The following is a 24845-nucleotide window of genomic DNA, read 5'->3' on the forward strand; positions in this document are numbered from 1 at the left end:
TGAAATAGAATTTTGTAACACCCTTGCAGGTCTTTCTTTTAAAGAAGGAAAAACCCATTTTATTCTGCCTTTGCTGGTCATCTTACCTGAGCCATGGCAAGATTTTAGCCAAACAGGGTCCCAAGTCTCTCCCTTTCATGCTCTTTTCATTTTAATAGAAACAGTTGCTACATCAAGGCTACCAATAGCAGTTATTAGTCTCATTGAATATAGGATTAAGCCAGTGGCTCCATCTAATGCAGTACCTTCAGTTGTGGCCATTGCTGGATGCTTCAAAGGAAGTAGTAACCTATTATTTCCTCTATATGGGCTACAGGCAGGCAGGAAAATTTCTTCCTCACCTTTGACAGTGATCAGTTTATGCTCTGAAGCATGAGAATAGATAATCTCAGCACGTGTATGACCCCCATCACTGCAAGCTCCAGTGCTTTCCTAGCCAGTGTCACTAGAGTGCCCATAAACACAGTACTTCTTTTAGGTGCAATACACATATTGATGCCATCAGCAGGTGACAAATCTGGATTTGTTTCAAGTGCCCTCAATCAGTCATGGCACTTTTACCTGACTTTAAAAAAAAACAAAAAACAAAAAAACAAAAGAAGGGTGTGGGGTGTTCACAGTCTGGAACTCAATAGAACAGTCTGCCTATCCAAGAGCAGAAGAGTATCAGAGGGGTAGCCGTGTTAGTCTGGATCTGTAAAAGCAGCAAAGAATCCTGTGGCACCTTATAGACTAACAGACGTTTTGAAACATGAGCTTTCGTGGGTGAATACCCACTTCCTCAGATGCATGTAGTGGAAATGTCCAGGGGCAGGTATATATATGCAAGCAAGCTAGAGATAACGAGGTCAGTTCAATCAGGGAGGATGAGGCCCTGTTCTAGTAGTTGAGGTGTGAAAACCAAGGGAGGAGAAACTGGTTTTGTAGTTGGCAAGCCATTCAGTCTTTGTTCAATCCTGAGCTGATGGTGTCAAATTTGCAGATGAACTGAAACTCAGCAGTTTCTCTTTGAAGTCTGGTCCTGAAGTTTTTTTGCTGCAGGATGGCCACCTTAAGGTCTGCTATAGTGTGGCCAGGGAGGTTGAAGTGTTCTCCTACAGGTTTTTGTATATTGCCATTCCTAATATCTGATTTGTGTCCATTTATCCTTTTCCGTAGAGACTGTCCAGTTTGGCCACTATAGCAGACCTTAAGGTGGCCATCCTGCAGCAAAAAAACTTCAGGACCAGACTTCAAAGAGAAACTGCTGAGCTTCAGTTCATCTGCAAATTTGACACCATCAGCTCAGGACTGAACAAAGACTGTGAATGGCTTGCCAATTACAGAACTAGTTTCTCCTCTCTTGGTTTTCACACCTCAACTGCTAGAACAGGGCCTCGTCCTCCCTGATTGAACTGACCTCGTTATCTCTAGCTTGCTAGCATATATATACCTGCCCCTGGAAATTTCCATTACATGCATCTGAGCAAGTGGGTATTCACCCACGAAAGCTCATGCTCCAAAACGTCTGTTAGTCTATAAGGTGCCACAGGATTCTTTGCTGCAAGAGCAGAAGAGTTATTTTCAGTGGCACACTAATACCACTTGATTCTTACATAGCAGAGGGTCAGAATAATGATCCAAAGCTCAGTATCTCTCTCTCCTCCCCCCCACCCCTTTACCAGGAAGTCAAACTAACATGGAAGTGACATCTCTCTCTCAAGCTATTTCTGTGACATCAGGCTGTCTGGAAGAAAAGCCTTTAAGCAAGGATGGGTCAGAGGATTCAGGAAAATTAAACTGTCATACATATGAATGTGTCATGCCAACCTCCCTACTGCTCCTTTGGTAACAGCCAGTGCCATAATTAACACCTCGGAACAGGTTTCAGAGTGGTAGCCGTGTTAGTCTGTATCAGCAAAAAGAATGAGGAGTACTTGTGGCACCTTATAGACTGTCAAGTCTCAGAGGGGTAGCCGTGTTAGTCTGGATCTGTAAAAGCAGCAAAGAATCCTGTAGCACCTTATAGACTAACAGACATTTTGGAGCATGAGCTTTTGTGGGTGAATACCCACTTCGTCAGATGCATGTAGTGGAAATTTCCAGGGGCAGGTATATGTATGCAAGCAAGCTAGAGATAACGAAGTTAGTTCAGTCAGGGAGGATGAGGCCCTGTTCTAGTAGTTGAGGTGTGAAAACCAAGGGAGGAGAAACTGGTTTTGTAGTTGGCAAGCCATTCACAGTCTTTGTTTAATCCTGAGCTGATGGTGTCAAATTTGCAGATGAACTGAAGCTCAGCAGTTTCTCTTTGAAGTCTGGTCCTGAAGTTTTTTTGCTGCAGGATGGCCGCCTTAAGATCTATAGTGTGGCCAGGGAGGTTGAAGTGTTCTCCTACAGGTTTTTGTATATTGCCATTCTTAACATCTGATTTGTGTCCATTTATCCTTTTCCGTAGAGACTGTCCAGTTTGGCCGATGTACATAGAGGGGCATTGCTGGCATATGATGGCGTATATTACATTGGTGCCTACCTTCATGCCTCCAGCTTCCATCCCGGGCACATCACATGATCCATTGTCTATAGCCAAGCACTGAGGTACAACCGCATCTGCTCTAACCCCTCAGACAGAGACCAACACCTACAAAATCCCCACCAAGCATTCTCAAAACTACAATACCCGCACGAGGAAATAAGGAAACAGATCAACAGAGCCAGACGTATACCCAGAAGCCTCCTACTGCAAGACAAACCCAAGAAAGAAACCAACAGGACTCCACTGGCCATCACATACAGTCCCCAGCTAAAACCCCTCCAATGCATCATCAGGGATCTACAACCCATCCTGGACAATGATCCCACACTTTCACAGGCCTTGGGTGGCAGGTCAGTCCTTGCCCACAGACAACCTGCCAACCTGAAACATTCTCACCCGTAACTGCACACCACACCATAGTAACTCTAGCTCAGGAACCAATCCATGGAACAAACAGATACCAACTCTGCCCACGTATCGACACCATCACAGGACCTAACCAGATCAGCCACACCATCACCAGTTCATTCACCTGCACGTCCACCAATATAATATACACCATCATATGCCAGCAATGCCCCTCTATGTACATCGGCCAAACTGGACAGTCTCTACGGAAAAGGATAAATGGACACAAATCAGATATTAGGAATGGCAATCTACAAAAACCTGTAGAACACTTCAACCTCCCTGGCCACACTAGAGCAGATTTTAAGGTGGCCATCCTGCAGCAAAAAAAACTTCAGGGCCAGACTTCAAAGAGAAACTGCTGAGCTTCAGTTCATCTGCAAATCTGACACCATCAGCTTAGGATTAAACAAAGACTGTGAATGGCTTGCCAACTACAAAACCAGTTTCTCCTCCCTTGGTTTTCACACCTCAACTAATACCTCATCCTCCCTGACTGAACTAACTTCGTTATCTCTAGCTTGCTTGCATATATATACTTGCCCCTGGAAATTTCCACTACATGCATCTGACAAAGTGGGTATTCACCCATGAAAGCTCATGCTCCAAAACGTCTGTTAGTCTATAAGGTGCCACAGGATTCTTTGCTACCTTAGAGATTAATTTATTTGGGCATAAGCTTTCGTGGGCCAGAACCCACTTCATCGGATACATGCAGTGGAAGACACACACACACACACAAATGAATGTTGCCATACCAACTGTAACGAGACTAATTAGTTACAGTGGGCTATCAGGAGAAAAAATTTTGTAGTAATAATCAGGATGGCCCATTTCCAACAGTTGACACGGTGCGAGTAACAGCAGGGGGGAAAAATTAACATAAGGAAATAGTTTTACTTTGTGTAATGACCCATCCACTCCCAATCTTTATTCAAGCCTAATTTAATAGTGCCAAGTTTAGAGATTAATTCCAATTCTGCAGTTCCTCATTGGAGTCTGTTTTTGAAGTTTTTTTGTAGGAATATTGAGACTTTTAGGTCTGTAATTGAGTGACCAGGGAGGTTGAAGTGTTCTCTGACTGGTTTTTGAATGTTACAATTCTTCACATCTGATTTGTGTCCATTTATTCTTTTGCGTGGAGACTGTTCGGTTTGGCCAGTGTACATGGCAGAGGGGCACTGCTGGCACATGGTATACATCACATTGGAACAGAATATGCAGGACAATTCTTGCTGCCACTTGGGTGTTAGTAACATCAGCTGTTGCCATTGAAACTCAAGGCACTCTCCAGTCCAGACACTAAGTATAGAGGTTTCCAACTCATTTTAGAGTCTAAACCTGGAAGTTACCAAAAAAATTTTACAAATGGTTACTTACCTTTGTAACTGTGTTCTTTGAGATGTGATGCTTATGTCCATTCTATGCTAGGTGTGTGTATGTCACATGCAATTGCCAGAGATTTTTCCCCTAGTGGTATCTGTAGGCCTGGCCCTAGCATCCCCTGGAGCCTTTCACACGTGCCAGTATAAGGGGCATTGCTGACTCCACAACCTTCTTGCGGGTAACTCTGACAGACAGGTAAGAGGGCAGATCATGAAATGGATATGAGCAACACGTCTCAAAGAGCAACAGTTACCAAAGGTCAGTAACCACTTTTTCTTTGAGTGCTTGCTCATGTCCATTCCATACTAGGTGATAAGCAGCATCCCCAGAGGTGGCCTGTCACAGACATGCTGATTGCAACACAGCTCTACCAAAACTGGCATAGTCACAGACCTATTGAGTGATAGTGTAGTGGGGCACAAAGGTATAAATTGATGACCATGTCATGACCCTGGAAATATCCAGGATCGGTAACTGCATGAGGAACGCAGCTCAAACTTGTGCTCTATACAGCCATGGGTCACCACGGTCAGAGGCAGAACCTTTGCCTGCTTGGAACAAGCTCAGATGCAGGTGGTTATCTGGGACAAGATTCTTTGGGATTAGAGTCCAGACCAGTTAGGAAAGCCATGCAAGAGCACGGTTGTTACAAGCAACCTTCACAGGTGGTAAGAGGGTGTGGAGCTGGCAGCACCCCTTATACCAGAGCATGTGCGCAGGGCTCCAGGGAATACTAGGACCAGCCCTATGGATAGCACTGTGGGGAAAATCTCTGGCAACTGCATGTGGTGCACACACCTAGCAAGGAATCAGCAAGAGCCAGCACTCAAAGAATCTGCAATTCAAGGAAGCTTTGCATCTCCCCTTCCTGTTCTAGGATGCAGGGGAGCACGGTTCCCTCAGATTGTATTCCCAGCCCCTTCCCCACTGGTTGTTCCAGAGAACAGCCATGGTAGGGAAAAGCCTGTTCTGCTTCTCCCCTCACACGCATTACTGCTGGGGAATCAGAATACTTTGGGCAGCCTTCCACCTGGCTTTATGCACCTCTTAGCAGTCTGAGAGGCCTAAGTGCCATGGAGACTAAACTTACTAGAGATGATCCTTCCAGGGCAGGCATAAGGCACCTGGTGGAGGGGGCAGGGCATGAGGGAAGCAGAGCACTCTATGGAGAGAGGACTCTGAACTCCAGGGACTGTCTCCTTGGTACTTTCTCCAAGCACTATGTTTGCAAGAGTTGCCATAGCAGATTACAACAGGGTAACATTAGTCCAGTTTCTTGTCCCCAGCAAAGGCCAATTCCAGGTGCAGAAATCCAGAAGTGGGCTATCATGGAATAACATGCCCTGTAGGGGAAATTTCCTCCTAAGAGGATGACTTACATCCTGGAGCATAAGTGGGTGTGGTTTTGGTATCCCCACTCCCTGTTCACAACCTCAAAAAGGGATTTGTGGGGGAGAGGTGGTCAGTGTGGTGAGGGAATTTTCACTGTGCTGCAGACACCCTCTTGCAGAGAAAGTATGGTGCCAGAAGGCAGGACATGAAGCCTCAAGTTACCATGGTAACCCAACTAAAGCTAAATATGGTAAGACCCACAGCAAAAGCAATCTCAGATTTTACCCAGACATTCATAAAGCAAGAGGGTTGGTATTTTTGAAAATATCTGTAGTTTTATTTGTCTGAGGCAGACCAGAGCTGCAGAGGACTGTTCCAGATGTTAAGCAGTCTCCTCTTTAGCGATACGATCTTTCTTGAGTGGTCCCTGCAAAAAAAAAAAAAAAAAAAAAAAACCCCAAACAAGCAGTTAGCTAGCAGAACTGACCATCTCCCCAATGTTGGAGACCCTACCGTCCTCAATACCTCATTGTGGAAGGTTACTTTTGCTTTGAACCATCAATAAAGACAATGATCAAAGGCCTACTTGTGGTGTAGATCTTAGCTTAAGTGTGTGGCTGAACTTGAAGCAAGCAGCAGAAATGGAGGCTGGTGAAGCTACACTGCTATGCACCATCTCAAATTAACAATTTCAATAAAACATCTGGCACCACCTAGTGGCAAAGCTAACTTTAGAGCCATCATCACTGCCTCCTCTTTCTGAGAAGCACTGAACAGCTTATAAAGAGCTCCACCTCTTGAAAGCATGCAGTGTGAAATGGTGGAGGAAATCTTATGCAAAACCAGTTTTTGCCACATTCAAAACTTTCAAGGTTCAAGAAGGGACCGGAGATCTGCTGCTTCTCACCAAGGACAGATCAGATACTCAATGTGCCATGGGCAGAGACAGCCCACATGACTGCCTAAGCACTGTTCCCCAGAGTGGTTCTCAAAAGGAAGGCAGCACGGAATGTCTCCTCATGCCTGTCGGACACTGTACAGTGCTAGTTCCATGGCCTCATCACTGAACAGCCCATATACTGGGGTGGGGGCAGCATCCAAGCCCCACCCAGCTCTAGGTAAGAAGGGCTCAGTAGATTAAATGAGTTCACAATCACGAGTCTTTAAAAAAAATGAACCTCCCATAGGATTCCAAACTTCATCTGGACAGTTACACAGCCTTGGAACAAACCCGTGCTGTGCTGTGCCTCATGAATACACGTGTGCCAGTGACCCAATGGCTGAGTTAACTGCAGTTTTCACTGTGGAAACACACTGCATTGGCACCCACCTCTGTACAAGTCTGCATAGATGTATGCTTGTGCAGCCAGACAATACAATACAAAGCTGAGCTCCAGGATATCAATGTCCTTACCATGAAAGCCTTCTTCTCCTCCACAGTCTGGAAGCGGCCATGACCAAACTTGGAAGTTGTGTCAATAAACTTCAAGTCAATCTTCTCCAGGGCCCTACGCTTTGTCTGCACAAGCAGGGACTGTGGGGAAGAGACATGTTAGAAAGTGGCAGCCCGGTCACCAATTTTAGGCACAGGACCTGCATCCCCTGCTAGAATGTGTCATAACTGAATATTTTCAAATTAAATTTCTATGGGCAACATACATGATTCCAAACCACCATCATAACAGGGAGCTGAAGAGCCTGGTAACACACCAGCTGCTCTAACAGCAGCATCAGCAAGTCACTCAGTTATCACATCAGCCAAGGGAGGAGCACAGGGGGATGGAGTGGGCACCACAGGTTAGCATTAAGAGGCAGAAGGAAAAGCTAAGCTATTGTACAAGAGAAGCTTCATGAGCCATAAGAGTTCTCAAACCCAATGGGGTCCTTCATGAACAACCAAACAGGACGTAGCATTCTGAAGAGACCAATAGCCCACCGAGTCCAGTGCCCAGGACTGTTAAATGTTTCTGAAGAGCATTTCACTAGCATTAGGCAGCGTGCGCTCCTGTGTTAGAGCAGAACTTTCTCTTCAAGCTTGCTATGGAAACACCCCCACCCTCCTTATCAAAGACGACAATGTTCTTGGGGTTAAGGGACTCTAATTTGAAGTGTGAAGCAAGGCAGAACAGAATCCTGGCTCCCTCCCACAGACTGGCAGAACCAATATTCTTGCATTGCTCACCTTGCGCAGAGTTAGGACTCTCTTCTTGGTCCCAACCACACAGCCTTTCAACATGATAAAGTCATTGGTCACTTCACCATAGTGGACAAAACCGCCCTGAGAAGAGAGAGAATAGTTAAGCACACTGTACCATGCAGAACTAGCAAGTACTGGCCTAAACGAAACAGTGCCTCTGATTTTGCTGGTGCCAGGGTTCCTGCACAACACACATGCTGGCTGTAAAGAAGTCACGGCCAGCAGACCTCCCTACCAGGGAAACCCCCAAGGTAAGGGAGAGTCCCTGGAAGCATAGGTACAACAGCCCTGTGCAGCCTGACATGAAGGGCAGACCAGAGGAGGTAAGTAAGAGGTGTGGCCAGAACTGCAGTTATGTTGTGTTGTTGGATGGCTCCACAGAGAGGTGTGGCAGCACAGCATATACTAGAGCAGCCTCTGGAGCTTTTAGTCCTTTCACCTTGCTACATCATAGGCTCTAACACAGGGATTATGCTTTCCCAGCAAGCCACAAGCTACTTTTGTTAGCTCTTCCCGCCCCCACCTCTCCACTTGTCCAGCCTGGCTGCATATTGCTCTTCCACTGCACAGAGCTGGCACATGATGGCTCATCCCCCAAGGCAGACAGCATGACTCAAATGCTTCACCACTCAGCCTCCTATCTAAGGACTTTCCAGAGCTACAACCTGGCAAGCCACTTCGCCCTAAATGCCACCTCCCAGCTACCACTTATTCTCTCTTCAGCTAAAAACTAAAAAAAAATAAAAAAACCAGGCTTAAAGAGGCTAACATTTCTTTCAATTCTTTGGCTAAAAACTCAGTGTTTGAGGCCTCTATGAGGGCATTCTAGTTACACACTACTGAAAGGCAACCATTTAATGATCCACAGCAAGAGCACACTGTCATGGAAATGAAACTGAAAGCTTCTCCAGCTGAAAACAGCAGAGAATTTTAGACTGACAGAATTATCCAAGTTGAAAACACAGGAGCCTAATTTTTGCAAAAAGTTCCCTGGGGATTCTAATGCTCAAGAGTGATAAGGACCATGGTAAAGGGACACAAACTTGAAACCTAGAAACAACTAGTTCATTAAAATAGTCTGGTCCTACCCCTGCTTGAGTCTTCCCTCCAATCCTTGTGGTGTAAGTTACAAGTAACAATCATAGGTAAAAAACCTCAGACATGAAGTGTAATTTTTAAGTTGACAGCGTTCTCTTAAGTTGCAACCAATACAGTTCAGCAATCCACAGTACTACACTGCTACACTTGTTCAATATTGATAGAGAAGAATGCAACCTAAGGAATCAATATCATTCCCTGCAGTACCCTGGGCTTTCCTTATTGAGTAGACTAGAATAAGCTGTTTGGTTTATGAGATCACAATCCAAGACTGAATTACCATATCCTTCCCACACAGCAAACCTTTAACAGCCGGAAAGCCACTCACCAGAGGGTTAATGCTCTTGTCCGAGAGATCGTAGTCAGTTGATGCATTGTTTTTGATCAGCTTTCCATCCTTGACTTGGTAACCTTGGCCAATCTTGTAGACCTACAATGACAAAAGGACAATGCTATTTCACATGTGCTGGGAGAAATGGTTTGACAGAGGCAGAAAACTGAATCCAGAAACAGTAGTTCAAACCCATACCAAGTTTGCTGAGCACAGAGAAATGTAGAAAACAAATGTAGCTAGTGTTTAGGTACAGTAATTAAGAGCCTCAAACATTGTCTCTACCATGAAGCCAATGCCTCTGTCATTGCATTTCCACTTGTCACCAGGGCATCCTATGAATAAAATCAAAAGTATTTTAACTTTCTGAGAACGTGTGTACACAGATGTTCTTGGCCACTTACCTGTTACATTAAAAAAAGCCTTAATTTCAATTATGCTGAATTTCCTGATTTCAACTTTACTAACTGCAGCAATACTTACTGCTTTGACAGTACCACAGCATGTTTTACGTGAATGGGTTAAAGTAGCTTTGTCCCCATTTTTATGGATGGGGAAAGAAAAAAGTTTAAGGGTATGTCTACATAGGAAAGAAAACCCAAACCTGGCCCATGCCAGCCCATGGGGACTCAGGCTGTGGGGCTGCTTCATTGCTGTGTAGACCAGTGGTTTTCAAACTTTTTTTTCTGGCGATCCAGTTCAAGAAAATTTTTAATGCCCACGACCCAATGGAGCTGGGGATGAGAGGTTTGAGGTGTGGGAGGGGCTCAGGCAGAGGGTTGCGGTGCAAGGGTGAGGGTTGCGGGGTGGGGCTAGGAATGAGTGGTTCAGGGTGTGGAAGGGAGCTCTGGGTTGGGGCAGGGCATGGGGTGCAGGAGGGGGTTAGGGCTTAGGTTGAGGGTGCAGGTTCTGGGGTTGGGCTGGGGATGAAGGGGTTGGGGCAGGGTATTGGGGTGGGGGCTTACCATGAGCAGCTCCCAGGCAGTGGTGCAGCAGGGGTACTAAGACAGGCTTCCTGCCTGTCCTGGCACTGTGGACCGGGCTGTGCTCCGGAAGCGGCCAGCAGCAGGTCCGGCTCCTAGGCAGAGGCACACAAGCAGCTCTGCGCCACAGCCCCCATCCCCATTTCCCTGCCAACGGGAGTGTGGAACTGGTGCTCAGACAGCACTCGGGTCCCCTGCTTAGGAGCCAGACCTGCTGCTGGCCACTTCTAGGGCACAGCACAGTATCACAACAGGTAGGAACTAGCCTGCCTTAGTCAGGCAGCACTGCCACCCTTACTTCTGTGCTGCTGCTGGAGGCAGTGCTGCCTTCAGAGCTGGGCACCTGGAGAGTGGTGGATGCTGGATGGGAACCCAGCTCTGAAGGCAATGCCACTGCCAGCAGCAGTGCAGAAGAATGGCATGGTATGATAGTGCTACATATACTTCTGTGCTGGCAGTGGAAGTGGATCTGACCTGCCCCCTAGGAGCAGCCCATGCAGGAGAAGAGGAAGTCCCATCCCTCCATAGCATCGTCAGGACTAGCAGCTGGAGTCTAGCACATGGTAGGAGCCCCCCAGTTGGTGTGCCCCCAACCCTACCTCTCCTCAGCACTCAGCAGTTAAAGGGAACTTGGGCTGCCTGTGTCTGTATGGAGGTGGGGGTGGGGTGACCACAGTGCCCCCGCCCCCCTGACCACTGTGCCCTGGGCAGTCACCCAGGTCACCCACTCATAAGGTCATCCCTGCTCCCCTGCAAAAATCTGATATTCCCCCCTCTCCCCATCATGCCACCCTTACTGTGTTGCCACTGATGGCGATGCTGTCTTCAGAGCTGGATGGCTGGAAGCACCACTGCTCTCTGGCCACCAAGCTCTGAAGGCAGCGCACAAAGGGTGGCAATATCACAACCCCCCTACAATAGCGAGATTTCATGGGAGAGACCAGATTTCACTGTCTGAGACACATTTTTCACAGCCACGAATTTGGTAGGGCCCTAAATATAAAATACAACTAAGCAGCTTAAGTGCTGGTCCTAGGCACAGCCTGAGCTCACTGTAGACCACTATACATTCAGCTTTCAGGTTGATTACAGGAGTCTTATAGAGAACGCTCATCTTTAAAAAATACGAGTACCTCTGGCTCTTTCTGCCCTTCTGTCCTGCCGAACTTGGAAGGGTGCAGATCCAGCCATTTCATTAAGTATCTATACATGCGGACAAGTTGCAGTATTGGCAAGTAGTAGTAAGCTGGGGAAGCTGAATTACTTTGCAAGGTTGCTGGCCGCCAACTCTAGTCAAACAAATAAAACCTGAACTGGAGTCTGGAACCTTCAGTGTGCTTGGTAATTCTGCAGTGACCTTTACTATCCACCGAGGGGAACCAGGACTCTAGTTTGTCCAGGACACTTCAATACACATCTCAGACTCTTACCTTCTTGTTAATTTCTGTGCGATGGTGGTATCCTTTCTGACCAGCTCGGGCCACAGAGAAAGCCACGCGAGCAGGATGCCAAGCGCCAATGCAGGCTACTTTCCGCAGACCCCTGTGGGTCTTGCGGGGCAGCTTTTTGGTATGCCAGCGGCTGGTGACACCTGAAACAAGAAAACAAAACATTACAGCATTGTAGGACTGTCAGCTGCGGCATATGTCTTCATTACAGAGGTGTTTATAATTAGCTTGGGACAACACTATGCACACTGTTTGTGGCTGTTGCATAAGGAGAATGTGTATCCAGTGCAACACCAACAGAAATTTGGATCAGTGTAATGATTAGATATGGGTGTTGTGAATAACGACTCTCTGCCGAAGACCCACCCACAGCTGCCCATGTTTTCCCGAACTATTCCCTGGGTGCTGTTCTCAGAAGGAAGGCAGCATGGAATGATTCCTCATGGATGTCGGATGCTGTGCCCAGCACGTATTCCATGGCCTCATCATTGAACAGTCCATTTCTGATGTGAGAGCAAAACTGAAGATACCCCACCCCCTCTGATCCATGCCCTATGTACCAGGGCAAGAGTGGCGGTGGATTACAAACAACTCTTCTCTAAACTGTGGGTTCTGGTCAGACTGAAGCCTTGGAGAAACAAGAGGGAGGCAGCCATGACATCTACCTTTGTATCCCTTGCCCTTGGTGACTCCAATTACGTCAATCATCTCATCTTGGCCAAAGACAGTTGACACAGGCACCTGCTGTTCCAGCTTCTCCCGGGCCCAGTCCACTTTCTCAGCGATGGTGCCACCATTCACTTGGATCTCCATCAGGTGAGACTTCTTCTGCCGCAGCGGAAGCAAACGCATCTGGAAGACAGACCTAAAATTAGCTCTGTTATAACCCAGACAAAGCGCTGAGCTCTCTAGTGCAATCTCTGAGATTCACATCCTGAGTCTGATGGATTTTTCCACCTCTGCTGTATCCCAGTCACAATATACACAATGCTTGGAACACTGAAGCTCTGGGGTTAAGGGCAAGAGTTATCAAGGCTGTACAATGGCACAGACAGGCCTAAGTTTCTGGCAGCCAGATCACCAAAGGGAATGAGAAAAGCAGTAGAGAGACAAGGTGGGTTAGGTAATATCTTTGATTGAACCAACTTCTGTTCACACCACCTCACACCACCCTTACAGCTGGTCGCCAGGCCAAGGATCTTAAAAAAGGACTGAAGATAAGGCTGTTACCCAGTCCCAGAGGCTTAAGTAAGGTCACATAACACACCCAGTGTTCTATACTATATTTGGGAAAAGGGGGACAGACATTAAAATGCTGACAGCAGGTGCACCTCCCCCTTTGCTGCTTGCCACAAGAAGCCATCTCTAATATATTAAAGTCTTGTGATCAGGCAGCTTACTCCACTTATTGCCACACAGGAGATCCTGTTACATTCCTCAGTCTGTAAATATTTGGCACTCACGCAGGGATGAGATGGAGGGAAGAGCTTCACCCTGCTTAGCAATGATCTGATTAATCTGGCTGATTAATAAAAGCCACGCATGGTCTCCACAGGAAAGCACTGCCCACACATCCTTGGTCTGAAGCTATAGCAGCCATCCATTTTTTAAAACCAAGTGAAGTAAAGGAGATTTCCATGGGGGCCGGAGGATCCTAGGACGGAGGCTAAAACATTCAATCCTATTTCTAGCTGTAACTATAATCGGAAAGAGAGGAGGTGGTCTAAGCACAGGATGGAGCCCAAGAACTTAAGTTCCAATGCCAGCTCTGAGACACACACACACACACACACACACACACAAGCACCAGGTTTTCACACCTGTAAAATGGGGAGGGGGCCTTACCTCTGAGGGATATAGCAAGGATTTGTTAGTTGTCTGCATAAGACTTTGAAGTCAAGCATAATACTATACCCAGCTTTTATACTGTGCTTTTAATCAGTATAAAACAAAATGCTTTCCAATGGAACTCCGTACCATTAGCCCCATGTACAGATGTGAAACCGAGGGGAAGTGACTTGCCCAAGTTCACTAAGCAGACCAGTAACTGAGCTGGGAACAGAACTCAGGTCTTTGGAGTCCCAGTCCAGTGAGCAATCCAGTAGACCACACTGCCTCTATGAATATTAGATATTAACATTGAGCACCAGATTTGGGGGGACAAGGAATCTGAGAGCAGCAATGGAGTGAGTTTGTGGCCAATGGCAGGACAGCCCTAGCCCCTGAGGATTCTCTGTACCCCCAAGTCTGAGCCCTCTTTATGAAGTAGACAGAACACTCACCTGAGTGTGAGCTATGACCCGGATAACCTGGCAGTACTTCTTCATGCTATTGAAATCCTTCTCTAGCTGCTTTTTGCCCTCCTCATCCTGCCACTTCTTGCAATACTTGGTGAAGGCCTTCTTCTTGGACTTGTGCCTTCAGGAGCAGAGTACACAGAGGGTAAGGCTTAGCCCTTCATCAGTCCCCCAAGGAAAGGGGAGTGAGCGGAAGGAGCTGCCACCCGAGTTGGTTTCGGCTCATTGCCAGCTTCTAAGGAATCTTTTCCACCAGCAAGCGGAGCCTGGAGCTCATCAGACAGAGGCTGGGTTGCCAGAGCTGAGCGGAGCTGCCATGAATTCATCCAAAGCATATTAATAAACAGTATAAAACACTCAAAATATCAGAGCAGTGCTCTGCAACAATACAGTGCCTATCAGCTGATTATCTGTTGCCTTAAAATACTGCTGTGAATGCTCTTGCCTTGCTTCAAAGTCTACAAAGTCCTACATCTTTCAACCCTGACTTGCACTGATGTCCTCTTACATCAACCGTAATATCCAAAACACCATTCATGCATTCATTTGGGGACCTCTTTATCCTGGTAGCGTGGGAACTTCATGAAAAGCATCTAGGAGAAATCCCTCCTAATCCCATAAGAAAAGGAGAACCTGACAACCCACTAGAGCCTCATTGTCAGAGTGACCTTACATGAAAGCATGACAGCAATGCACGGAAGAGTGATAAGAGAAAAAAATCTTCACTGCTTCCCTGAGAAAAAAGGATTATGCTCAAGACAACAATCAGCAACAAGCACCAGAGGCAATTTCCTTATGTCCATCCATAGAGGAAAACCATGTACAGTGCATTCACACAGACAGTTAACTTGATCTCCAAGCCCCACTATAAACAGCACTTGACAAGCATTAAGCAATCACTATTCCAGCTAGTTGCTGTTGTATACTATTATGTGATGAGAACTTCAGCCTAGCACCTAGATCTCCAAGGGCCAATCACTAGCTGTGATGTCGGAGCCCTGAAATGAACAGTTCAGACTAAAAACTACAATACCACTACGCTCATTCAAAAGAGCCAGCAATGCAAGAAACAGGATCTGGAGGCTAGATTAAAAGAGGTCCCTCGCTCCATGTGTTTTACCAGTTCTTGTAGAAGCGTCTCTTGCACTCATCACTGATGTGCTCAGCAAAGATGGTCTTGAAGGTGCGGAGGCCACGGGGAGTCTGCACGTAGCCCACGATGCCCACAATGACCATGGGAGGAGTCTCTACCACAGTGACTGCCTCTACGACTTCCTTCTTGTTCACCTCTAGGAAAGACAAAAACACATTGTGACAGTTAGCATCACAGCAGAAGAAACACCACCACCCCCAAAGTATCAGGAGGGTCCAGTGACTCCTAAAAGGTCTTTACGCAGCTAGTCAGTGGGCTCCATGGGTGAGGGGACCCTGATTAGCCACTTGAGCTATGAAGCACCCCAAGGGTATAATGGTGCCTAGATGCTATTCTAAAACCCAAGGTTGGCCCTGTGGTGTAAAATGGAGAAGCCATTCTAACTGAGCTGGGTGGTAGCTGATAACAGAACTACATTCAGGACTCGACAATCAGCAAAAAGCACCGGAGGCGATTTCCTTATGTCCGCCCGTCGAGAAAGGATCATCATCAGTAGTCTGCTACAACACAGTTCTACCACTCCAGCAAGCTCATTGGCAAGTCATCTACACACCCCAAGAATAGCAGTTACAGAAAAATAAGACACCAACCACCAGCTAGGCACAAAGTATGGAACTGGTGAGGAGGACATAACCATTAGTCATTGGGAGCTTGCTTTTATAACTAGCGACTGGAAACAACAGCCGAGGACCCAGTGTAAAAGAACATCAAGGACTTGGCAGAAATCAGACTGGGAATCAAACCCAGGTACCCATGTGAACCTGACTGTCTACTCCCACTACCTCAGTGTAGGGAAAAAAAGCTGTACAGTGACCGCCTATAACAAGAGCAGCAGAGAAATACATACTAGATCCAGGTCTGTCCACTTCCCGGACAATGTGGGTCATGCCAGACTTGTACCCAAGAAAGGCAGTGAGGTGGATGGGTTTGCTGGGGTCATCCTTGGGAAAACTCTTCACTTTGCCCCGATGTCGACGGCTGCGTTTGCGGGGCAGAAAGCCAAGGGATCCATGTCTTGGAGCTGAGAACTTACGGTGTGACTACAAAAAAAAGAGACATACTTTTAACACTCATATTGCCTGAGTGATTAATTTGCCCTTAATGGCATACTAGTTGCTGTCTCTCTTGTTCTCTTTGAGAGGGGGCCATTACACAGCCATACCAGTATGTCCTGCTTTCTAGAAGTTCCTCTCCTCTCCACCAGCTCTTCTGTTTGGAGTGTTACCATTTTAGAATGGTGAATATATCAGGGCTTTACATGTGTCAATCAGATTTGTTCACATGACTAAGGAAAACTTAAAGACATAATATAAAGGTTTTTTGAAGGATAAGGTTCTGCCATTCTAGTTAAATGTTTACTAAGAGGAAAGCAAAAATGCCACAAGTGTTTTGTCAGGGCAGTTCTCCACAAGAAACCCTCCTCCCAACCCCATGTGCATAGGAATGGAGACACATGGGAATTTTTACAGATTACAGAAATTAATAGCAAAATGTGATTCTACTCTGAAAAGTGACATAACAAAATTTGCTCCATGGGGTCCAACTTCATTGGAATCACTTATTTTAGATGAAATGTGATTAGCTTACAAAAACAAGGATTTCTTAACTGCCAGCTCTGCACACTCATCCCAAAATGGGTTACTTAAGATCCTAAGAATTGTCAGACCAATTCAGGCTGATGGTCCATCCAGTATCCATACTGGAATGGTGGCAAATACTACATGCTTAAGGAAGGTGCAATAAGTGCTAATGGACAATTCTGGGCTAACTTGTTCTATGTCATTTAACTACAGTGCCCTCCATTTTCTGGAAGTCAACCCCCCTTAAATTCTAATAAACTTTTAAGTTTATCTTGTGGCAGCTGCTATAGCAGTCACATTGGGCAGAAAGTATTTTATTAGTTGTGAGTGTGTTCTTTTCAAAGTTCATTAAGCTGTCCCCAGTTTCTTGCAAATTGCCTGTATGCACTAGCAATAACAGGCTCTGCAAGACCAAATGTTGCCATTTACACCTGGACAAACTCCCCCATCCCCACTTCAAAACAGCTTTAGGCATTATTACACTGAGAAAATCTGGCCCTGCAAATGCAATTCCATTAGCAATACTAGTGACAAACAAGCTAGACGAGACTTCACCTTACACGCAACTGCCCCGCCTTCCCAGGATAGCAAAATTAAAGTCAGCAAGAGCTCATTTTAGTCCTAAAGTCAGCATCACGGGGGCATATACAGGGGGCAGATCTGCCACTGCCTGTCCCTTTTCAGAGCAAAGCCTCACTTAAGAGTGAGGGAAGTGAGTCAACTACAGCTGAAGCCTCCATCAATAAGCTTTGGGCTGCAGCCCATCTGTACCCCCCGATCTCCTGAAGAGGAGTAAGGCGCAGGAGGCAGCACCTCGCTACTGACGTAGATCAGGCCCCAGGAAGTAAAGCGAAGGCGGGAGACCCCCATGCGACTGCTCTGTAAAGCCCGGGTGCCCTATGGTGCCAGGCGGGCTCTCCCCGACTCATTCCCCCACCCCACCTAACACATGGGAGAGCCGCCTACAAGCGATTCTAACCCCGGGGCTCTGCAGTTCCGCGCCCTCAGCCCAGGGCCGTCATAGCCCTTCCCCCCCCCCTCCAGCTCCGCGCGTCCAGGCAGCGAGCGTCCCTCCGGCCCGGGAGGGGGCCACTCTCCAGCCTCGTCTCCCCTCCCCCGCCCCCTAGCCCACGAAATGGGCCCCGCGCTGCCTCCAGCAGGGCCCCCTTGGCATCGGGGTCAGGTGCGGGGGCGGCCGGGGCCGGGATGGCGGCGATGTCCGGGGATGGCGAGACGCGGCCCGGCACCCGCTCCAAAGCCACTTACCATCCCTGCTGGCTGCCGCACCGCACCGAACTAGTAGAAAGGGGTGGGTAGGCCGCGCACGCGCCATTTATAACCTTTTTCACGTCGCCTTACGTAACGTCGTACGATCACCGTTGCGCATGCGCGTTTACACATCATCCCCGCCCTTCCCCCCAGTAGAACTGCGGTGGGTGAGCAGCTATGGCTCATGGTTAGGGCCACACTTCTTAAGATTGCGAAAGCTTAATGCCTATAGGCTTGTGAACCTCACTGAAAGTCACTCAGGGCGAGGGGGGGACACACCTGGGCGGTAACGGGAGCCAAGCTCAGGGTGGGAGGGAACCTCTTAAAGTCACAGCAGCTCCTGTGAGGGGGTGGAGGCTGTTCACCAGCCCTGACTGAACTCCCCTGAGGGGACCAGAGCCGGCCCCCCTCGCCCCCAGGTCTCCATGGCAGGTGGGGCTGGGTGACAGGAGGCTGCTGAGTCAGGCTGGGAGGATGGTGCCTCTGGCTGAGGCAGCTCTAGGCCAGGCTGGCTCAGGACAGAGGGTTGCCAGAGGTCTGGTTTTTGGTGTGAGATGTATTGAGCGGACACAAAAAGTCCAGTTACTGTGGGCAGGGGATGGGGGACTCCCAGCAGGCATGGAACATGCCCCAGTTGGGAAGGAACATGAGCTGCTAGGGTGACCAGCCAGCAAGTGTGAAAAATCAGGACAGGGATGGGAGGTAATAGGGGCCTATGTAAGAAAAAGATCAAAAAATCCAGACTATCCCTATAAAATCGGGATATCTGGTCACCCTACAAGCTACCCTGCCAGCCAGTGCTTCCCCTGGCTGCATGCTCAGGCAGCTCCAGGGCAGGGAGGGCTCAAGTGGGCAGGGAAGGGGGCTGCTGGCAGGCAGTGCAGAGGGAGGCGGGAGGCTGTTGTCAGGGCTGGATTAACCCATAGGCTAATAAGGTTATAGCTTAGGCCCTCCTATTTTTAAGCCCTACTTTAGGCCCTAATTTTTAGGCCCTCCATTCCATATTGAAATAACAGCTGAGCGATGGTAGCAGAGCCATCGGAAATGTTTTGTCTCATTAGATATTACTTTGTACAAATTAAGCCATCAAGATTGTGAATTCAAATTATGGTGGTTGTGATTTTGTCTTTGTGAGCTAAGTAAGTGTTTGTGGGCCCAAGCAATATTGAACTTTGTACACAGAAGGCCTACACTGGACTATTTTAGAAACCATGTAGAAGAAAGGATGATGGCAGAAATTGAAGGAGGCCAAAGAAAGGCGGCAAAGACAAGATTTAGTGCCGAAAGGTACTCCTTCGCTCCTAACGTTTTTTCCTCCTCCTAAATCTGGTGGTGAGGAAGTCCAGGCAAATACTAGCCCAAGTGAACCTGCTGCGCTTGATGAAAAGGAGCAGCCTCCTGTGACTTCTCTAGCTGCAGTCTCAGCCCTCGTCCAGACTAACCCGCGGCATCGGCGGGTTAAAATCGATTGCTCGGGGATCGATATATCGCGTCTAGTCTGGACGCGGTGTATCGATCCCCGAGCGCGCTTACATCGATTCCGGAACTCCATCAATCCGAACGGAGTTCCGGAATCGACACGGAGAGCCGCGGACATCGATGCAGCGCCGTCCAGACTGGTGAGTACCTCGATTTTAGAAATTCGACTTCAGCTACGTTATTCTCGTAGCTGAAGTTGCGTATCTAAAATCGATTTTAATTCCTAGTCTGGACGTGGCCTCACTTCACTCCTCTGAAGACTTTCCCAGTGATAATAATACAAAAGTATCCTTCTCCAGCGATCCAGGTGAGTGAGACATGACTTCTCAAGATTTCATTGCATATTGGACTGAGAATGGCCCACAGAAATGCCAGAATCTAGATGCTGACTTTTCTTTGACAAAGCGAGAGTACACCAAACAGAATCATCACCTGACTAAATCAGTGTTTGAATATGTGAAGCCTAACAAAGAGGTTGGCAAGCAAGAATGGCTCATCTATTTGCCTTCTAAGAAGAAAGTGTACTGTTTTTATTGCTGCCTGTTTTCTGATACCAAAAAGTGGGGAATGTTCTGTGGCGGCTTCAGTGATTGGAAGAATACTGCATACATTACCAGTCATGCAATGAGTGAGCAGCATACATTGTCAGTTAGCAGCTACCATGCCCGAAAGAAGGTTAGTGGCAGAACTGATATGCAAATGGAAAACCATTTGGGGGAAGCTCGTGCTTATTGGAAGAATGTTCTCAGACATGTAGCTGAAACCATAGTTTTTCTTGCTGAGCGTGGTCTGCCATTCTGTGGCTCAGATGAGACTGTTGGATAGAAACACAATGGCGTTCTAGAGCTAATCGCTAAGTTCGACCCATTCTTAGCTCAGCACATCAATGAACATGCAAGTCATGGAAAAGGCCATACATTATATCTATCAAAGACTATTTGTGATTAATTCATTGCACTGCTAGCAAAGAAGATGCTATCGGCCATTGTAGATGAGATCAAAGATGTGGGATTTTTTTCAGGGTTTGTCAACTCAACGCCGGATGTGTCACATGTAGATCAACTGACTGTCATCTTGCGTTATGTGCTACGCAGAGAACCAATTGAGCATTTCATGACCTTCATAAACATCACCAGCCACACAGGGGAGAAACTTGCCTCGTACCTACTCTATTTCCTCACTGAAAATGGGATTGACATTAGCCTTTGTTGTGGCCAAAGTTATGACAGTGCAAGCAATATGAGTGGCAAATATTCAGGGATGCAGGCAAAGATAAAAGAGCGCAATGCTTTGGTTGATTACATACCACGTGCTGCACACTCACTCAAACTTGTTGGCCAGTCTGCCGTGGATTGTTGTGTTGAAGCAGTTTCTTTTTTTGGATTTGTCCAAGAATTTTACAGTTTTTTCTCTGCATCAAGCAGTCATTGGATAATTCTTAGAGATTCACTACCAAAGGGATGCCCAGTGCCCAAATCACTCTCAGGGACACGGTGGAGTACCAACACTGAAGCTGTGAAAGCAGTTGTTCTGGGATATCTCACCCTCCTTGAAGCGCTAGAGAGCATCAAGGATGATGAATCTCAAAAATCATCAACAAAAAAAGATGCAAAGATCCTGAGTGATGCAATGCACACTTTGGAAACTGGTATTTTGTGTGTGGTCTGCAATGATATACTTCAGCCATTCCATAGGTGCAGTCTAAGCTTGCAAAGTGCTCAAATTGACCTTTCCACTGCTGTAAATCTAATGAGGAGTCTTGGAACTGTTCCTCCACAAATGTGGGATAGTTTTGATGAGTGTGAAATTCAGGGGGCTGCAAGGACTGCTAACTATAAGTCAGCCAAACACCACAAAAGACAGAAGACATGCGACAATGCAACTACCCACTCATTCAGTGACATGGAGGCCTTCAGAGTTAATACCTTCATCACAATCATCGACAAACTGAAGTGTTCATTAGAACATTGGATCAAGGCTCACAAAAATATTGACAAAACCTTTAGTGTTCTGACAGATTTTTTACCTAACATTTGAAGTTCCCAAGTCAGTGAAGGTATCAAACATCTGTGTCAGAAGTAGCCAGACGATCTCCCAGTAGATTTTACTAAAGAATTTCTTCAATTTGTTGAATTCACATCACTCTCAGATATATAGAGAAAAAGATGACAAAAGCAAATCTATTTGGATGTACCGAGTTATCACTGAATCCAATGTGATAGAACAGGGGTGGGCAAACTTTTTGGCCTGAGGGCCGCATCAGGTTTCGGAAATTGTATGGAGGGCCGATTAGGGGAGGCTGTGCCTCCCCAAACAGCCCACCCCTACCCCCCCTGCTTCTTGCCCCCTGATGGCCCCTCCTGGGACTCCTGCCCCATCCAACCTCCCTGTTTCCTGACAGCCCCTCTGCCCGGGACCCCTGCCCCATCCAACCACCCCTTCTCCCTGTCCCCTGACCACCCCAGGAAACCCTGCCCTTGACTGCCCCCCGCCACCCTATGCAACCCCCCCTCTCTTTCCTGACTGCCCCCCCCCGGGGACTCCTGCCCCCATTCAACCCCCTATTCCCCGCCCTCTGAACTCCCCAACCTCTATCCACCCCCCCACCCCGAACTCCCCTGCTTTCTGTCCACCCACACCTCCCGCCCACTTACCACGCTGCCTGGAGCACCCATGGCTCGTGGCGCTAGAGCCGTGCCGCCCAGAGCACCAGGACAGGTGCCAGGCTGGCGCCATCCATGCCACTGCGCAGCACAGGGCACTGGGTCAGGCTGGGCTCTGCAGCTGCGCTGCCCCAGGAGCTCGCAGCCCTGCCGCCCAGAGCGTTGCACCAGCAGCAGGGTGAGCTGAGGCTGCGGGGGAGGGGGCAAACCTCCTGGGGCAGGAACTCAGACTGGGCAGGATCCGGCCCGTGGGCCGTAGTTTGCCCACCTCTGTGATAGAATATTTCCCAAATGTTGAAGCTGCATTATGGCTGAATTTGTCACTAATGATCACTAACAGTAGTAGAAGAGAGAAGGAATGTTCTCCAACAAGCATCAAAAATATCCTCCGATCCACCATGACTGAAGAGCATCTCAGTGCTTTGATCCCCCTTGAGCATTGAGAATGAAATCATCAGGTCTTTGAATTACAATGACATCATTCATGACTTTGCCACAGCTAAAGCTAGGGGGAAAAATTGTTTGAAGAATTGAGTGTAGTGAGAGTAGAATAAATTTGTTAATTTTACATAAATAAATAATATGTAAATACATATGTAGATAAAAGTTTGATGACTTCATAATTTTTTTGCAATATGTAATTCATACTTAGGCCCTTCCCTCCCATTAGCCTTAGGCCCCTCGTAACCTTAATCCGGCCCTGACTGCTGTGCCAGAGGGCTGCATCTAGTTCACCAGCAGAGCTGCCTGGCTGCTCCCGTGCAGCCACAGGGCTCTTCTGACCTGCACTCCCAGGTGGCCTGGAGCTAGGGTTTGAAAGTCCCTTGAGGCTGCTCATGCTGGAGTTGATGAGGGGAGAGGAGCAAGTGGGGGTCAGGCAGGGCCGGCGCTTCCATTTAGGTGACCTTGGCGGTCGCCTAGGGCACCAGGATTTGAGAGGGTGGCATTTTGCTGCCCTTGGCGGCAATTCGGCGGCAGGGGGTCCTTCTGCGCTCCGGGTCTTCGGCAGCAATTCTGCGGTGGGTCCTTCACTCACTCCGGGACCCGCCGCCAAAGTGTCCCGAAGACCGGGAGCGCGGAAGGACCCCCCCGCCACAGAATTGCCAGGAGCGCTGAAGGACCCCCGCCTAGGGCGTCAAAAACCCTGGCGCTGCTCCTGGGGTCAGGGCCTCGAGGGAAGAGTTGGGGCTGGATGGGTTCTGGGAGGAAGAAGCGGGGCAGGGGCCAGGCCTCGGGTGAAGAGTCAGGGCAGAGACTCTGGGGGGAAGACGTGGGGCACGGGTGGTCCAGTTACTAGGAAGTTGGCCATGGTAGCCCGAGATCAGACCTAGAGCAGGGCAGAGAGCTGATATTGCTCTCCAAAGAGGGACCCTGTTATCAGGGCCGGCTTCAAGCCGATTCCCCCGATTCCCTGGAATCGGGCCCCGCTCCTAAGAGGGCCCCGCGCCCGCGTCTAAGAGGGCCCCACGCCTTAGGTATCTTTTAAATTTATTTTTTTTTATTCATCCAGTGGCGGGGGGGTGGAGTCCGCCCCGGGGCTTCGGCAGCCTTTCGGCGGCGGTGGGGGGTCCGCTCTGGGGCTTCGGTGGCATTTCGGCGGTGGTGAGGAGTCTGCTGTGGGGGGTTCGGTGGCATTTTGGCAGCGGGGGGCGTTCGGTGCTGCGGAAGACCCTGAGCAGACCCCGTGCTGCCAAAGCCCCGGACTGCTGCCAGGTATTCAAATCGGATCCCGCCATTCATAAAGTCAGCCCTGCCTGTTACACCAGAGCAGAACAGAAAGCAGGCACTCTCAGCATGCTGTAGTCCCCACGCGCAGTGTCGATACCCTGTGAGCAGCCCTTAAGAAACACAGAGACCATGACAAGAGGATGTTCAGTCATGACAGGGAGCTGAAGGAGGACTTGGGTGGTTGGCAGACACTGGGTCACGGCATGGAGGATGTTGAACTAGGAAAGGAGAGCACAGTGCCCGGGCAGCATTATGGGGTGGCAGGAGTTATTTTGTGCCACACAACACACTTCCTAAAATGAGGATTTTAAACTACCCAAGATACTACAGGAATTGCAGCACTGTGTTAAACTTCTGTTCCATCTAGTCCAGTATCCTGTGTCCAAGAGGGGCCAGCATCAGATGATGGAGAGGAAAGTGCAAGAAACCTCACATAAGGCAGATGTAGGGTAATTTTCCCCCATTAAGGTCTAAATCCTAATCTCTACTAGTTAGAGATTGATTTAAATTTTGAAGCATGAGGATTTGTATCCCTTCCAATACCCTTTGTAAGTTTTGACAATAGAATAATAGAAATTTATGGCTGGATCTCGAGAAGTCATTAGGTCCAGCCGTTTGTACTGCAGCAGGACCCGGTAAACCTAGACCATCCCTGCAAGATGTTTGTCCAACCTGTTTTTAAAAACCTACAAAGATGGGGATTCCCCAGTCTCTCTTGGAAGCCTGTTCCAGAGTTTACCTACCCTTATAGTTAGAAAGGTTTTCCTAATAGCTAACCTAAATCTCCCTTGAAGCTGATTTGGCCCATGACTGCTTGTCCTACATTCAGCTGACATGGAGAACAACTGATAACAGTCCTCTTTACAACAGCCCTTAACATATTTGAAGACATTAATACGAATGTGTCATGGACTGTGAAATGTGGTCTCCTCCATGAAATTTGGCTATTGTAGGAGGGGTCGTGGGGTTGCCACCTTTACT

General features: G+C 48.0%; 1 protein-coding gene and 2 non-coding genes across 3 annotated transcripts; all 3 read right to left on the minus strand.

Annotated features, from left to right (window-relative positions):
- Window positions 1-5951: 5951 nt before the first annotated feature.
- On the minus strand, window positions 5952-18095 carry RPL3 (ribosomal protein L3). The gene is made up of 10 exons (XM_030546546.1): window positions 17992-18095; window positions 15993-16185; window positions 15113-15281; window positions 13978-14113; window positions 12361-12547; window positions 11678-11838; window positions 9262-9363; window positions 7821-7916; window positions 7053-7172; window positions 5952-6065 (listed from the first exon to the last, which is right to left on the minus strand). The coding sequence occupies exons 1-10, from the start codon at window positions 17992-17994 to the stop codon at window positions 6021-6023; spliced, it is 1212 nt and encodes a 403-aa protein (XP_030402406.1). The 5' UTR covers window positions 17995-18095; the 3' UTR covers window positions 5952-6020.
- On the minus strand, window positions 6620-6710 carry LOC115644633. Its single transcript, XR_003998568.1, has one exon. It is a non-coding gene; the product is annotated as a small nucleolar RNA U83B (small nucleolar RNA).
- On the minus strand, window positions 12100-12192 carry LOC115644632. The gene has a single exon (XR_003998567.1). It is a non-coding gene; the product is annotated as a small nucleolar RNA U83B (small nucleolar RNA).
- Window positions 18096-24845: the final 6750 nt, after the last annotated feature.

Source organism: Gopherus evgoodei, chromosome 1 (genome assembly GCF_007399415.2).
Source record: "Gopherus evgoodei ecotype Sinaloan lineage chromosome 1, rGopEvg1_v1.p, whole genome shotgun sequence".
In the NCBI taxonomy this organism is placed as follows: Eukaryota; Metazoa; Chordata; order Testudines; family Testudinidae; genus Gopherus; species Gopherus evgoodei.